General features: G+C 44.9%; 1 protein-coding gene across 1 annotated transcript in view; it reads right to left on the reverse strand.

Annotated features, from left to right (window-relative positions):
• PHLPP2 (PH domain and leucine rich repeat protein phosphatase 2) overlaps positions 1–15,024 on the reverse strand; it is a 33,848-nt gene extending 18,824 nt beyond the window's left edge. Inside the window, exons 1-6 of the mRNA XM_068150659.1 lie at positions 14,801–15,024; positions 14,149–14,393; positions 5,488–5,621; positions 4,026–4,216; positions 3,461–3,586; positions 2,098–2,252 (exon numbers count right to left, since the gene is read on the reverse strand). Of these exons, the coding sequence (XP_068006760.1) occupies positions 2,098–2,252; positions 3,461–3,586; positions 4,026–4,216; positions 5,488–5,621; positions 14,149–14,393; positions 14,801–14,944 (995 nt within the window). The 5' untranslated portion in view covers positions 14,945–15,024. The remainder of the gene's footprint in view (positions 1–2,097; positions 2,253–3,460; positions 3,587–4,025; positions 4,217–5,487; positions 5,622–14,148; positions 14,394–14,800) is intronic.
• Between the last annotated feature and the right edge of the window lie 1,790 nt (positions 15,025–16,814).

The following is a 16,814-nucleotide window of genomic DNA, read 5'->3' on the forward strand; positions in this document are numbered from 1 at the left end:
GAAGACAACACTCAAAAACCTTTTGAGTTCCCCTTCTCTTCCTCCTTCTTTGCACCAATATTCTCAAGCAGTAGGTATGCAGGAATGGAATGCAAACCCAACTCACATTCAGGTTGTATTCATGAATCATGTATAATAATGAGTAAGGATCCTGAAACTGTTATGGGTCCCAAACTTTTGGTCTGTGCTCTCACACCATGATTACAGCAAAAAGGTATGGAAACAGAGCAACAAATTATCAACGGTATGACCATCCTCTCCTCAGAAGCCCATACTGGTACAGGCCTGAAATACTCCCAGTTTAACACAGCATCCTGTTCTGTCACCAAGGCATCCCAGCACAACTGTGTCAGAGAGCTAGAATGGTAATAGACACACATGTATAAGCCTATGTGTGTGCACACACTTATCAATAGAGATCAGATTTGATAACGTTTCCCAGAAAAAGGATACTGCAAAGGCAGTATGTTGCATAAAAAATAAGCCAGAAGATGCAACATAACAGTGGGGTTATTCAATTTCCTTTGATTAACATCTCCCCTTTCAGTCCCTTTTTTTTGTGAAAGCTAATTACAGTTATAGCTAATCAGACTCCTAGAACGTCAAGTATTTCCTCAGAGTAAGAGATCTGATCATAGCAAAAAATTCTGCTGTTCAGAATTGTCAGTCTCTAGGCATGGGTAACATCTATTGCAAGTGAGTAAATTTGGAGGCTGTGACCTATTAAGTAGCCTAAAAACCTCAGAAAGAACATCTTCTCAAAAGGCAATGAGCAGCCTTAAGTGGGCTACCTAACGCTACCTTGTTTATTCAAGACTGTGTGAAGTGAGGGCTTCTTTTATGGCTTTTGTTTGTTTGAGGATTTCAGCTTCATCAGATAGTCACTGCCAGGGAAAGAGTCGAGTTTCTGACATGTCAGATCTCTTGTTGACTACATGCAAGGTCAAAAGAAATTTCAAGCCCCTTTGCTGATCCTGTGAACCAAGGATACCGCATTTTAGCAAATGAATTTCTGGTACGGTTTGCAACATCATACAAAGTATTTGAAGAGAGAAGCAGAAAGCAAAACCTTAAATTATTTTAAGCAGTTTTCCCAACAAAAGAATGTATTACAATTAATTAGCTAGAAACCATTTAAACAAGTTTGGAATAAAAACCAGACAAGACTGACTCTCAATGAAACTGCAAAGAGCTCCCAGAGAGCACAGTCTTTTTCCTGCATACTCTCACAGATACCCTAGGTATCTCATTATTCTGTAGGAATAAATCACCTGGTAACAGGCCCCAAGAGGTAAACTAAACAATAACACACAAAAACCCAAAACAGAACCCCCAGACCAAAACAAAACCCTGCTGTTTTGCAAAGTTTCTCCAAATTCGTTTTTCCTAAGGCACAATGTGTCCCCAGCACAGAGTCATTTGACAGCATTACTTCAGGCTTCCTAATGGCTTTCAAAATCCAAAGAGTGGCTCCTTCGATTCTTTTCAGCATGGCTAGCATAGATATCAACAGACTCATCTTCCTCTAGATCGTTATGGTTTTCATTTGTTAAGACTCCTTCACTTACCTGACCATGCCATGCCTTCACACCATCACACAACTGCTACTCTCTTAAAAGCAGATCATTACCAGCTCCCAAAGCAAAGCTGCAGGCCCTTTGCCAATTCGGAATGCACATTAAGAACTTACCAAAAGAGGTCTTTCCAGATCTTCCTACAAACACTGACCCACAACAGCACCATTGTGCTTTCCCTCACCTTTTATTTTATCCCTCAAGATATTCTCTGTTTAGTGGGCAGCCTTCTATTAATATTGCATCTTGTTGATACAACTGGCATATTGCACCACATAGCTCATCTCAGTCAAACTTAGCACAAGGACTGTGGAAGGGAGGCCATGAACACTTTGAACTGTAGGAAGCTTAGGCCTGCCTGTACTGTTCAGTTTAACTTCATATCTCCCTCATTTGTCAGCTTCCCCAGGATCAACCCTTTTATAATCCACATGAAAACAGGCAACACGCTCCCTCTCCTCTTCATCCCTGGATACACATATCAAGAACTCCAAATGTAGAAGAAAATTATTTCTTTGCAGACCTGCAAAGAGAGTCAAGACTCCCTGCTCCACTTGATCTCATAAAATTGTGTCGTAGGTTGAGGTAGACAATGTCTTGACTGTAGAAGAGGTGCTCAGGTAGTTCCTCAAGGCTGTAGCATGAAAGATCAACCATGCCAACTCGCATAGACACAACCTGAAAAGAAGGAGAAAGAGCTGCAGCTGTGCAACAAATTTTCTCCAGAACAAACCAAACTGTTGTAATGCAGGGCCAAAGAATGCAAGTAGTAAATGATTTGCAAGAATATGAAAGAATCCCCTTGCAACCACCAGGAAGAGTCCAGGCAGGAATCTGAGTCCATGGAGCATGAGTTATACCATTTGCCCCTAATGTTCCTGCAAGCCCTGAGACAAGGATGCATATCTGGATACCAGCTAGGACACAGAAACCCTGCTCTGTATGTGCAATAGGTGTTGACTAAAAGGTTAGACTGTGAGAGAGACAACCTATTGGAGAAAACCAGTCTATGGCTGAGGAAACTGCTGAGAAAGCATCATCTCCGAGTGCCTTCCAAAGGTGCAAGTAGCAACAGGAAGCAGTTGACTTTCTGGTTCAATCCTTTAAGGTACACAGAACCTCTGCATAGCCTGACTACTTCTTCCAACTTTCTTTTGTTGGCTTATTCAAGGTGTAATATTGGATTGGTGTAATGTTATGATGAAAAGGCTTCATAAATGATTGTTTCCTAAAGTCTTTCCAAAGAACTGATCTCCATTTATTAAGTGTGCTTTGTTTCAAAGTCTTTGGTGCTTCATTCCAGATTTCATGACCTGCTTTTATCTTGAACTCATTGGCCACTTAATGGTATTATGTGTATATCTATATATGAGGTCAAAGTGTAGCTCAGCACTAAGCTATAACCACCTAATTGTGGTATTCATTGTGGAATAAGGGTGAAGCTCTGAACAAGCTACACTTCCCTTGCTGACCTATGATCTCTGTGTTAAACTTACCAGGGTAGCTCTATGCCATTCCAGGGCACAGTTCAAAGCAGATGGAAGTGCGGCAATGTGTGCCATTTATGGGTTTCTGTGACTGCAGAGTCAGTCAGTTCCCAGGGTTTACTCTATGGCTGACCTGTGACTAGCTACTCTCAAGAAGTGCAGTGGGGGGTCAAAAAAATGCAGAACTACTACTCGATATTGCACAGGCAGAGAGAAAAGAGAAGGCTAAAAGACAATCTCTGTAATCCTAAGAACCTAAGAGAGAGAAAACTGCAAGTGTCCTGGGGTACTTTCTCCAGCATCCTAGCTTCATCTTAGCCTGCGTATCAAGCCTGTGTCAGAAAACCCTTCTTACCCCTGCACCCGCCACCCAAGGCCCTGCAGCCTCCCGGGCCTCACCGTGGACGCTTGTCGGTGCCACCTCTGGCACTCTGCCAGTGTTTCAAAGGAGACATGGTAGGTCTGGGCTTGTGCTCCAGCAGATGTGAAAGCAAGCGTGTACTGACGGCGCTTCATCTCTTCCACCTGCAAAGGGAGAGTTGAAAACAAAACAGGCTGCCTGAACTCCAACAATCACAGCAGATCTGAAGCCTAGGGTGAGGCATTACCAACTACCAGCAACATCGTGTTTTTGATGGCAACACAGTGGTGAAGCTATTGGAGAAAAACACAGAAGCAAATCCTTCTGAACATCTTTCTGCTGAAGTAAATCCAAGAAGTAATAATTTCCAGAATGCCCATTCACACCACTGGCTAACATGAAAGCAGAACTAGGGTCTCTTAATTTTATTAGCCTTAAGACTACTTTTAAGCAAAGCAAGTAGAAAGGGAAGCACAACTCTCTGCACAGGTTAATGCAATAATTTGATACAAAAACCTGTATTAACTTCTTGTGGATAATACCTACCACTATAACCCCTTCTTCCTTTCTAAAGCACAGGAAGCTAATCAAAAGAAGTCTCACCTTTCCTCCAACGAGAGGCAAGATGTGCATCTTCCCTGTGTGGCTGTCTTTCACAGAGGACACGATGAGGCACGTACCACAGAGAATCACCAAGCGCTCTGCCCACTTGTGCAGCTGGGTCTTTCCCTTGCGTACATTGTAGACACCAGAGAGCAGGACACGGTCCAACTGCTCCACTTGACATGGCTTTTCTGAAGAAAAAGGGGACACTGGCATTTACTCTTCATTTGTTCTTCATTGGCAGTGGTGAGTACAAATATCAACACAGCTGCACTGTTCAAGATTGGTTATTGTAAAGAACAAAGCCAAGTTGCACTTTATTTAAAGGATCTTGTGCAGAGGACGACCAACTTCCTCAGTCAGGGCAGCAATGTCTGACAAACCACCAAGGAATGCCTTCCAGGACAGCATTTTAACAGCTGCCATGCAGTGTGTTCTAATCTGCTGGTAATTACAGACTGGCCAAACTTACATGCTTGCCAAACATCCCTCATTCAGATGCAATAGAAAAGCAATTTCAAACTCTTGTTGAGTCAGCTAAAGTCACGGTAACCACCAAACAAGTGGCTTCTACTGGGCTTTAAATGAAGGCCTGGAAAATCAGCCACAGAATAAAGTTATTTCCTTGAAGATGATTGAAGTGAAAGGACTCCAGCACCGACTGTTACAGCTGTGTTGTGTGTACTGTTATGCTGTGACTAAACAGCAAAGCAGAATTCTGCCTCAGCCTTCTAATCCACACTTACTTTAGGTCATCTGAGACAATGACAAATCTCCCAGATACTTTTCAGGATTCTGTCTACTGTTTATACCATCTTACTGCCTAGGAAAGTTTCACAAACAGTCACTTAATACTTAAAAGAACAGGAATATGTCTGACCTGATTGACCTATGAGTCTCTCTGGAGGAGGAGACTCCACAACCTCTCTGGTCCAGTGATCTGGCACCTTCCAAGTAAAGATGTTTCTCCTTAAGTTCAAGTGAAACCTCTTGTGTTCTGGTTTGTACCTGCTATACTTTGTCCTATTCACTGGCCACCACTGAGAAGAGCCCAGCCCCATCCTCAAGACCTCCACCCTTAAGATATTTATATGCATTGTTAAGATTCCCTCTCAGTCTTCTCCTTCCCAGGCTGAAGAGCCCCAGATCTCCCAGCCTCTCCTTGTAAGAGATGCTCCAGTGCCCTAATGTTTCTGTTTTGAACTTTTCTGCTATCATTCTGATATCCATAAGCAATATGAACCTTGCCGTCAGAGGAACCGTGGTGCTGTCTTTTCTCCAGCCACAGACATGGATTGAGAAAACAAGAGAATGGTTTTCACGTTGATCTTGAAAATTATTTGTTTAAAGAAATGCTTACTGGTACTTTGGGTGCTTGACATAGCCATCTATAAGCCAAACAGTTCAAGAATGGGGGCCTCACAGCTAAAGTACAGGAACAGTGACGCACACAATTTCTTACCACTGAAAAAGCGAATCATGCAGCTGAGATCAGAGTTTGCTGCCTCTTCCTGCATTCTGACAGGATCATCAAAACCCAACTGAGCCAAGTAGTCATACACAATCTGAAGGGGTTTTTCTGTGGGCTCCAGCCTCCTGTCAAAACATACAAGAAAGTAGTTTGAGGACATAAAAATATTGAAGGAGTGTCATCACAGCTGAAGTGTAAGGAATAGTGACACACAGGTTGTTCTGCTCCCCTGAAAAAGGTCTGGCAAGCACGGATCCTTGGGGTCTGTGCTTCCCGCTTGTCAAGCAGCACTTAAGAACTACAGCACTTGAATTACACTGTGCAAGGGAAAAGCAGTAGGCATCAGCCATATAAGAACCTTCCTTAACCAGAAATACACTAATTCCTCATCCAAAAATGCTTACATTGCATAACCATTTCCAGTTTGTAAGGTATCACCCAGCAAGTTTCATTGGTTTGTGCACTGCTTTTCTACCAATGACATCAGAACACAGAGAAAGAACAGTCTGGGTTGGAAGGGGCCTTGAAAGGTCATCCAGTTCAACCCCCCTGCTATGAGCAGGGACATCTTCAACTAGATCAGGTTGCTCAGAGCCCCATCCAGCACCGCACACTGCAATGCATGACTAATGCCTTTGGCGACTAAGCCTGAAATTTCAGTGGATGAAGATCAAGTTTGTTTGGTAAGACCAGTTTTCTGCTGAACTTTGTTGACTTGCAGACATCATTTACACTGCACGTCTTAACATGAAATATTTTATTTCTCTGTGTACCAAATCTTTTCACTTCCTCCCAACTGAAGAACAAAACCATTTCTGATTCTTTTTAATGATTACACTACACTATTTCCACTGCCACTGAGAACCTTATCAGTGCCATTTCTTAATTAAGGCAGGACTGATTTCATAAACATTTACAAGTATACCATGCAACATTTACAAGTGTACAGTCATCCAGACTTTTGCAGTCAACAAGGCACACCTCAAGAAAGAAAATTATCTCAAGATACCTCAAGCACATACACTGCAACTCTTTTACTTCACACATAGGACCTCTGGATCAGAAACAGGGTTACTCTCAAAGTTACAGTCCAAACCAACAGTTTCTAGCCTGAAACAACAATGTAGTTAATGGGCAGCTGATCCAGAAAACTAGTTCTTACTGCTTAAGGTTTGCTAAGCCTCATTAGGGCAACTTTTCTCCCCCCTTTTCTTTTACATGGAATACACTAGCTTACTAGCCAGAAGGCTGTATATGAAATTATGCCCTTTCACCAACTTCAAAAACTGTATCTTGGAGCCTCTACTGGTTAATAAACTACGTTAGGCCTTGCAGACTCCAGTCTCTATTCACAGAGGTATAATCAGAAAGATATGGACAAATTTCAACCCATAAATAGGCTTTATTTAAAAGACAAAGAAGGAAAACCTTGATCTGTATCTTCAAATCCACCCAAAGAATTGCTCCCTGATAGAGTCAGCTTGCTTGGAAATCTGCTGTTATTGCTTCCTTGAACGGAGTAGGAGGATTTAAATTTTAGTTTATAAAATATCAGCTGCCTTAACCAGCAGAAAACCTCCTTTATTCATACACCAATCCCTACCCCTGGTCATAATTTTTGGTTTATTTTTAGGAGTTATCCTAATTTGGGGATGCCTGCAATGTGAGCAAAAGCGATGGCAGAGACAACAATGTAGCACATACATACGTAGACTCCAAAACTCACACGTCAGAAAGACAGTCATTGATCAAGTTAAAGTTCAAGATGTAATCAGAGGACTGCCAGCAATGCAGGCCATTGCTGCTGCTACTGCTGGCCTGTTGTGGGGTTTTGTAGTGGTGCTTTTTAAAATACATAAAACCCCCCACATTTGGAAAAGTGCCTTTCCTTTCTGTCCCTTCTCTAAACCTGTAAAGAAAAGGAAATAAACAGCTCACCAGTGTAGTTTAATGCAAACTCACATGAATTTCAGCAGAAAGCACAACCCCTCCCCAGGCCTAGCTATTCCCTTCTGTTAAGCAAATCAGATGCTGTGACATACACGTATGGCAAAGACAGCTTTTATTTAGAATAGACTTTATTTAGAATAAACCAAACCAGGTTGGAAGAGACCTTCAAGGTCATCACGTCCAACCCATCAACCAATCCAACCCACCTAAACAACTAACCCATGGCACCAAGCACCCCACCAAGTCTCCTCCTGAACACCTCCAATGACGGCAACTCCACCACCTCCCCAGGCAGCCCATTCCAATGGGCAATCACTCTATCTGTATAGAGCTTCTTCCTAACATCCAACCTGAACCTCCCCTGGTGCAGCCTGAGACTGTGTCCTCTTGTTCTGGTGCTGGCTGCCTGGGAGAAGAGACCATCATCCGCCTGTCTACAACCTCCCTTCAGGTAGTTGTAGAGAGTGATAAGGTCACCCCTGAGTCTCCTCTTCTCCAGGCTGAGCAACCCCAGCTCCCTCAGTCTCTCCTCATAGGGCTTGTGTTCCAAGCCCCTCACCAACTTTGTTGCCCTTCTCTGGACTTGTTCCAGCAAGTCAACATCCTTCCTAAACTGAGGGGCCCAGAACTGGACACACTACTCGAGGTGTGGCCTAACCAGTGCAGTGTACAGGGGCAGAATGACCTCCCTGCTGCTGCTGGCCACACTGTAGGCCACATTCCCAATTATTTGTTAATACCTTCCTTGATGAAAAAAAATAAAAATGTGAAAGCCAGATTCTCCTGATTTTTCCCAAACATACTGAACAAATGATCAGAATCCACATGAATTTAAGGCATGTAATGCCAAACTACTGAGCTCAGAAGATTACTGCTGTTCAACTTGCCAACAATTCAGTACAGATATTTCTATCCCCTGTTACACTGACTAGAAAATGAGTTTAATCTCCATGGTAAGTACAGCACGAAAGCACACAGAACAGACTTTAAACATGTACTTTTTCCAAAGTCAGCCCATGCATTAGCATAGCAACAAGTCTGAATTTAAAAAATAATACAAATCTTTTTTTATCAGTGACTCCATGCCCATGGAACAAGCTTCTGGAGTGACCATCTAGTCCAAGCCTCCACTCAATCGGGGCCATCTAAACATGGTTATCCAGAATTTTGTCCAGTTGGGTTTTCAGTATCTTGAAGGATGGAGAATCTGCAACCTTTCTGGCAAGCTGTGCCAGTGCTCCATCACCCACACAATGAAAAGTGTTTCCTGATGTTCAGAGGGAATCTCCTGTGCTTTGGTTTGTGCTCACTCCAACTCTGAAATACTTTAGAGAGCTTAAAATAGAATTATCATAGAATCAATAAGGTTGGAAGAGACCTCAAAGATCATCAAGTCCAATCTGTCACCCAACACCTCAGGACTCCTATACCATGGCTCCAAGTGCCAGATCCAATCCCCTCTTGAACACCTCCAGGGATGGTGACTCCACCATCTCCCTGGGCTCTGGCACATCCCAAGGGCAAATAACTCTCTCTGGGAAGACCTTCCTCCTCACCTGTGCCTGCAGTGACCAAAGGGTCCTACCTTTCCTCAAGGACCTCTTTTCTTGTGCTCTGCAGTCATTCCTAATGTTGCTTTTCCCTGCTAGAGGCAACAACCAGTGCTGAAAAAGAGGTTTGGGGAGGCCACGTTCCCACAATCCTCTTTCCACAGAGCTTCGCCAAAGCACACCCTGCATTACTCTGCCCTGCCACTGAGCCTAGAGATACCTCCACTTGTAGCTGCAAGGAGCAGAGAGCCTGCCAAGGGTTGCCAGTCAAGCTGTTACAAGCTTATAAGCAAGGATTAGCTCCATGCTTTCCAAAGTAAAATGGAAAATATCTACCAAAACAAAAATAACCCCCCCAAAAACCAGGAAAACAGCAGTTGAGAACAGAAATTCAAACAGTGCTGATCAGCAGCCAGTAGTATCACCCATCACTCTGACACTGCTTATCTTCTCGGGACTCCTGGAGAAAGATCAGGGAAGATAGAGCCTTTTGAACAACCAGAATGAAAAGCTGACTCATGAAATGCCTTTCTTTCCCTGTTTTGTGAGATGGATACAGGACAAGAGATTGGTTCATGAGAGCATAAAGTCACTGATGCTTCTCTTTTGCAAAGATTTCTTCAGTTCAAATGCAGACTCTCAGGCTTTTTTAGGGCATTCTATCAAGATCTAGAAGCTTAGAGTCAGGCACTTCCACAAATTTGTAACTGAGGTTTATGCTACCATTTAATTAATTTTTTTTGCTACAGAGAGCAATGGTCTTGAGGCCAAGCTTTCAAAAGAGCTTTCTGAGGTTATCTTGGGAGTGACAAACCTGCGTGTCTGTCTCCTAGCTACTAGGAACTGGAATAAATAGTAGACTGCACCAAACAATGTTGACTTCCAACACAATAAACCCTAATGCATCTGTATCCTTCAACACAGAATCCAAGAGCACGAGATATTTGACTGGCTCTCCAAATAGCCTGCCTCAGTTTCCCTTGACTACCTCTGGATTCCAACTTTTCTGCTATTAAAGCCTCATACTTGCCAGTAAATAGCTTTTCCAATGTGTGATCCGTGGGTCAGGAACCATAAACGCTTGAGCATCACTCACAAAAAAGCCACCTCAAGTGGATTCCATCTAGATTTCATAGGAAAAAAAACCCAGAACACTCAAACCTTACAATTTGGTTGCTGAATGGACTGAGGCCTTTTTTGAGTGTGCACTGAGCACATCAGAGTTCAGAAAGAACCTTGACATAGTAAAAGAATAAGCATGTTTCATATGACACAAATTAAATCACAGTTCTACAGGTTGCTTGGCACTCTCTCAGACACAGTACTGTGGCTTACCCTCCTGGAAAAGCTGCATGGTGTCCCAACTGCCTCTTCTAGGGATGAGACCTGGGGTTTCTTTTCCCATTATTTTTATCCTTCTTATCTTTCAATTCAGCATGAAGTGAAAAGATTCAAAATGCTGGTTTGAAAACCCCTTAACTTTCTATCTTGTCCACATAAAGGACTGATGTCCTTCTTGAAGATAACAAACACAATGCCCTTGGTCTCCTTTCTTTATCAAAACAGCCACATACAAAGGAGCATTGGCAGTAATCCCTATGCAAGTCTAATCGCCTCACACATCAATCTCTCTGGCCATGCTACCATACCTATCTGAAGACCAATCAAAAGTGCAGTCTGTACCATTTCACCATCTAGGTTTGCTGTCACCAGCTAGAAGATATAAGCCTGACCAAAAAGGTTAAGTCTTCTCACTTCTTCAGGTTGTCTGCACAACTCTGCAAATTGTCCACTATTTGGAAAAAGAATTTGAGTTTGCAGAAAAATCTACACCTAAGAAGTCATGAATATGCATTGACTGGCCACTCTGCAGATGATACACACATCAAGCATGAAGACCTGATGGGAAGAATATTTGACTCCCAGCTCCCCTGCCAGACAGTTTGACTCTCCCGGCAATAGCTATATGCTTGGTCTGTGACCCAGGAAGCACCATGCAGGGTTCAGGCATTTAGAATCATAGAATCAATAAGGTTGGAAAAGACCTCAAAGATCATCAAGTCCAACCTGTCACCCAGCACCTCTTGACTACTAAACCATGGCACCAAGTACCACGTCCCTCTTGAACCCCTCCAGGGACGGTGACTCCACCACCTCCCTGGGCAGCACATTCCAATGGCTAACAACTCTCTCTGTGAAGAACTTTCTCACCTCGAGCCTAAACCTCCCCTGGCACAGCTTGAGACTGTGTCCTCTTGTTCTGGTGCTGATTGCGTGGGAGAAGAGATCAACCCCCTCCAGGCAACAACCTCCCTTCAGGTAGTTGTAGAGAGCAGTAAGGTCTCCCCTGAGCCTCCCCTTCTCTAGAGGAGACCTTATTGCTGTTTAGCTCATCACACTCACAGGTCCAGCACAGGGCTCTGTACACAGAGCAATGAATAAAGCATCTCATTACCTACAGACTGTAGTCAAACCAGGGAGTAATTCAAACACCTTTGGAGATATTCTGGAAACCTGACTGAATGGATCACTGTTCCAAGTTCTTGCAAGAGCCATGTGATCCACCAACAAAACCTAGAATAAGCCATGAAAGTGCAAACCAAACCAATATCTGTAATGGCAGTTTCCATACAGAATTTCTTTACTAAACTGATCAAGGCTGATAGGTTCCAGAAGCAACAATTACAGCTTTCTCCCTTTGAGAGAAAGCAATGCGGTATGAAACCCAAACTGGCATATGATCACATTAGAAATGTAGAAACTCATCTTGCACCCAGTGCAATACACACTAAACGCCAGCACACATGGAGAGCACCCTGGCTGTCACAGCAGCTGCTATTTGATACAGGCTGTTATACCCACATCAGTATCACATATCAGGTATCAGCCACTTCTGCTAGTCAGAGAAGCAGCTCCGTTAAGTGAACGTGCAAAAGGTAAGAAGACAGAAAAGCCAAGAAAAAGCAGTAACAGTTCCACAACTCCTGCTGCAGCTGTAATTCCTCTTCACAAGCAAGAGTCAGTTTTTCAAGTTTGGTAGTTGACATTTTCGCCACGAAAGGCGTTCACACCAAAGACAACATCCATACTGGTTTTGCTTAATTCCACCCTCTGCAAGAACGTATAATTCCTGCATAGGAAAGGGAAGTTTCTATCTAGGAGAACTCTAAAGATCCTTGAAGTGCACTGTGGAGGTTAAAAAAAAAAAGAATGTTCTGACAGAAACTGAATCTCTGGCACAGGCTTGAAAGCAAAAGGCAGAATGATCACAAGGACATCACTAAGTGTTTAAAGCAAATATACAATAAGGTTTCTGTTACTCTTCCATTTACTGTCCAGCTCTTAGTCTTCTGAGTCAGGCACCTCATTAACCTTTGCCATACTCAGCTTCTGAAAGCAAGCCACCTACTGATATTAAAAGGGCAAAAAATGCAGGAGCTGTTTGGGAGACAAAGGTACCCATGGTAAAATGCAATCAGACACTTAACACGGTAATTTGTACTTGCAAACATACTATTAAATAATCAGCAAACTTTATTCCGAGAAGGAATAGTCTCAGCAGGGCATGGGGATATCTTGAGCATTCTGTCATCTTCCTGTGGACATGCAAGCAGGTACCACTTGGGCCTGCTTCCTGTTATTAACACAGATAGTACTGAAGCAATACTGGTAACTCCCATTTCACTACTGAGAACAGCCCTAGCAGGAAGTAATCCAAGGATCTCTTCTGTGGCAAATATGTTCTGAGCACTACAAAGAACAGACATTCCATAACCAAGAACCCCCCATGAAATCTAAGATGAAGACTGACAAAGTGCTAGACATACCAAGAGGCAGCAAGAGCAGGAAGCAAACATCTACAACTTGGTATGTGCTTCCAAAACACTGGTAATGGGCTCATTTGCTAATCCGGTGCAAAGCCTGCCCCAGATCAGACAGGCATGGCTACCACGAGAAGAGACAGATACTGAAGTGAATTCAAACAGAAAAGTCATTTCATACGCCAAGAAAAATCAAAACATTCCTCTCTGGATGTGTCTATGAGCTTTACCTATACCTTTTTCATGACCTGAAGTAAAGAGTCTGCTCTTCTTTCTACATGCTGGAAAATCTCCCTGTATAGAGTCCTAAACAAGCCCATTTCCTTATAAATTCTTCAGGCAACGAATGGAGATTCACAGCTGCTTTGATAGGTACATTCAAGTGTCCCTCTATCCTTACACTAAGTTTTAACCACCTCTTATTCCCTGCATCTATTGCCATAAGCACTGCCTCCCCTGACCTGACCAAACACATGACACCCTTTTAAAATGTGGACACGTGCAACTTGTGACTTCCATTTCACTACAAAACCAAAAAGCTACTAGCCATTTTCAGCCTGCAGTATCTATACTGCTCAGCCTTCCAGTAAGGAGACAACAGTAATTTTTCCCCCTTGCCCCGAGAATAGGAGTGGCAACTTTATAACTTAATCTTAACCCCAGAAGAGTAAGTGCAATGTCTAAATCCTAACAAACCTAATAGGAGCTTGTAAACCTATAGGAGCATAAAGTTCATGCATATTAAACCCTGAGCTGTCTATTTTCAGCCCAAATCAAGTGCAAGCATAAAACGTGTAATCTGATGCTTAAGCCTTCTTTATATAACCTTTACTACGCTATCTTTCTCTCTAGCTTTAATTATTTACCTGGAAACTCTTCTTAGCAAAAAATTACCAACATATAAACATTATAAAACATAACTATGAAAGTACCTTAGATGTTTTGCTGACTCAGGTTTTGCTGACTCAGAATTTGCTTACAGCCTCTTACATAGATAACATTTTTTTCAATTCTATAATGGCCATAACACAAAACATAAGAGATGTGTATGAACCACAGCCTCTGCCTATGAAATGGGATCATATTTCTAGCTGGTGCACCAGCCAAACCCTCCCAGTTAAAACACCTATGGCTTCACTAAGAGATATGTAAAAGGCACAGCACTACTTCATTTTTATCAATTGCACTGTTCAAGGCTGTACCCAGCTGCTACCTACCACCTTTTTCTGCTCCGTACCTGCCCTGCTATACAAGCAGGCACAGAGTGAACGCAGCCCTGCAAGGCTACAGCAAGTATTTCTCTAGTAGATTCATCCTTTCCCAGTCCTCACCTGACCAGGTCTCCATGAAGTTGCAAGAAGAGGTTCTTCCTCCCTTCTCCATCACAGATCTCAGATGCTGGAGTGTCCACTGTGCAGAGGACCAAGCGCAAATCTGAAGAAACAGCAGCTGCAGAATCTCGCCCGTGCACATACACGCAGCCTCGTCCTACGTCTTCTTTCAGCCAGCCCCTCTCACGGGAACCAAACCGACTCCTGTTCAAACAGCTTCTGCTCCCGTTGCGCTTCACGTTTCTCTGCGAGACAGCACAAACCAGAGCATCAGCTGCAGCCTCTGCGTCTGGCTGCCCTCCTCCTCCTTCTCTCTGGAAGGCCGCAGCTGACCGTTCCGACCTGGCCCCACCACCCCGCTCGCAGGCATTCCCTCTGCACAGGCCGCGGGCGCGGTCAGGCCCGGGGACGGCCAGACCCCGAGAGCTCCGCTACGTTCAGGATCCGGTCGCGCCGGGCCGGAGAGTGCGCCGAGCCGGGCCGCATCACCGAACGCGGCCGTAAGGAGACGCTGGCCCCACCTGGCCATCCCGCCAAGGTCGAGGCGGGCAGCGACAAGCAGCCGAGGCAGCCCCACCTCAACAAGTCGCCCCCAGCCCACCGAAATGCCGGCCCCGCGCGGCGCAGGCCCCGGCCCCGGCCCCCTCCTCACCTTCAGCACCCGGATGCCACCGCGGGGCCCGGCTCGGCTCCCCCGCGGGCCGCACGGCGCCGCCGCCTCCTCCTCCTCCGGCTCCGGCGTGTCCTTCGGTCTTGGTCTTGGTCCCGGCCCCGGCCCCGGCCCGGCCTCCCCCATCGCCGGGCGGACGGCGAGACACCGGGCAGCGGCGGCGGCCCCGCCCCGGCTCCGTGCAGGTCCCGCCCCGGAAGCGCGCGGGCTTCCACCGCCCCCGGCTCACGTCCCGCTGGGCGCCGGCTCCGAGCCTGGATCCTCCATCCGGGGCGAGCCGCAGCCCCTCGCGGGGCTGGCGAAGGGGAACGCTCCGCTGAGGCGGTGCTACACCATTCCAACGCATTGCGGAGCCAGCGCCAAACCAGAGCCGTGCAAACGTTCAGCACACGGCAGCAGCACCAGCGGCCGCCCACAAAGCTCCCGAGCAGCATGAAACGTCGGTTCATGCGTGCAGGTTACACAGCTGCCTCGAGAAGGGGTGCAAGGCATAAACTGTTCACAAGCAGGCGAGGAAACAATTCACCTGCCTTCGCCCAGGCCCTCCATCAACACGGTTTCCATCGCTTAATTCTAGTGTGTTACCACCAGCGTCCCAAGGCTAAAGTCAGCCAGAGAGAGTACCCGACCATCACCTTCCTCCCTATGCAGCTCCTTCCTCTCAGCTATTCCCTGTGCTTTTTACCAGAATTTGTTTAATGCACTGAAAGTGCTGCTGTTCATGCCAGAACAGGATCAAGGCATGTTGAAAAAAATTGAAGCTTCAAGCTTTCCCCACCACCACAAATGGTTCCCAACGTCAGCCTGTCATCACAGTTCTTTCTTGCTACACTCATTCCCGCTCTTACTTAAGTCCAAGCTTGCTTTCCAAACTCTCACCCCGCTACTGTTACTTTCTAGAACTCTCAGTTCTATTGAGTCTCCTTTCATGCTTTTTTTCCTGGAAGCATCAGTCGAGGAAAACCCAACATCTACAAACATCCATGCTTTTACATCATCTGAGCTTTTTGCTGAATGGCACCGTGGACATAGAGCACACATATGCTTCTGGGCACATCTGATGTGCGCAGCATGGCCAATACCCAGGAGGAACACTGAGGAATAGCTTTCCAGGGCTCTGTCCCAGAGCAGAACTAGTACCCAAGTTGACTGTGCACTGCCACACAAACTGGCAGTTTCTGACCCCTTTTCTCAACAAGCCAGTATCCAGAGGGCTCTCCTACTGAAGAACAAGGTACTGACAGACTACCCCTCTTCTCAGCAAGGTTAAAGGTGCTCCCCCGCACTTTGTATTGATTCGCATCATTAAATGAAGACAGGCACTGGGATAGCCACCTAAATCTTAATGCTGCCAGACTACAGACAAGCTGTGAAGACTAGTCTTTAAAAGTCCAATTTCCATTGGGTTTTCTCTACAGACAAGCAGGATTGCAACACATCTCTAGCTACAGCTTTGTAGTTCTGTAGTTACACTGCCTCAACAGCGTGTCCATAAAAGAAGGACACATGGCAATACAGAGGAGACCGTACTCCCCAGAGCAGTGATGTGTCAGAAAATACATGGAAATTCACCTAATAAAAAGTTACTGTGGCTAGAAGATGAGAAAAACCTTATGACAAGCATGTGCATCACTTGAACAGACAGTGAGGTTACAGCAATCCTTATCCAGAGGTGCATGGGGTACAAGAAGGGAATTTTTAATCAGAAAGGGAACTATAATCAATTCCAAGGGCATGCTGCCAACAGCAGGGAAAAAAAATCATGGGTGTTCCCATCTCATCACACCCTTCTAGCACATGGACAGGTACTGCTGCTAGTAACTGACAAGCTCTCCTTTGGGGTGCAGGTGAGGTAGTTGACACAACCTGTTTAAGCATTTTGCAGCTGTCAGCCATTTCACTCTCCAAAATTTCCTGCACGGTTTTTCAAGCTCTGCCTTTTATTATTTCCTATCATCTGACCTTGTCACGGTTGAACAATAAGAACCAGTGAAGT

Source organism: Melanerpes formicivorus, unplaced genomic scaffold, assembly GCF_026170545.1.
Source record: "Melanerpes formicivorus ecotype bairdi unplaced genomic scaffold, bMelFor1.0.p_v2 SCAF_20, whole genome shotgun sequence".
In the NCBI taxonomy this organism is placed as follows: Eukaryota; Metazoa; Chordata; class Aves; order Piciformes; family Picidae; genus Melanerpes; species Melanerpes formicivorus.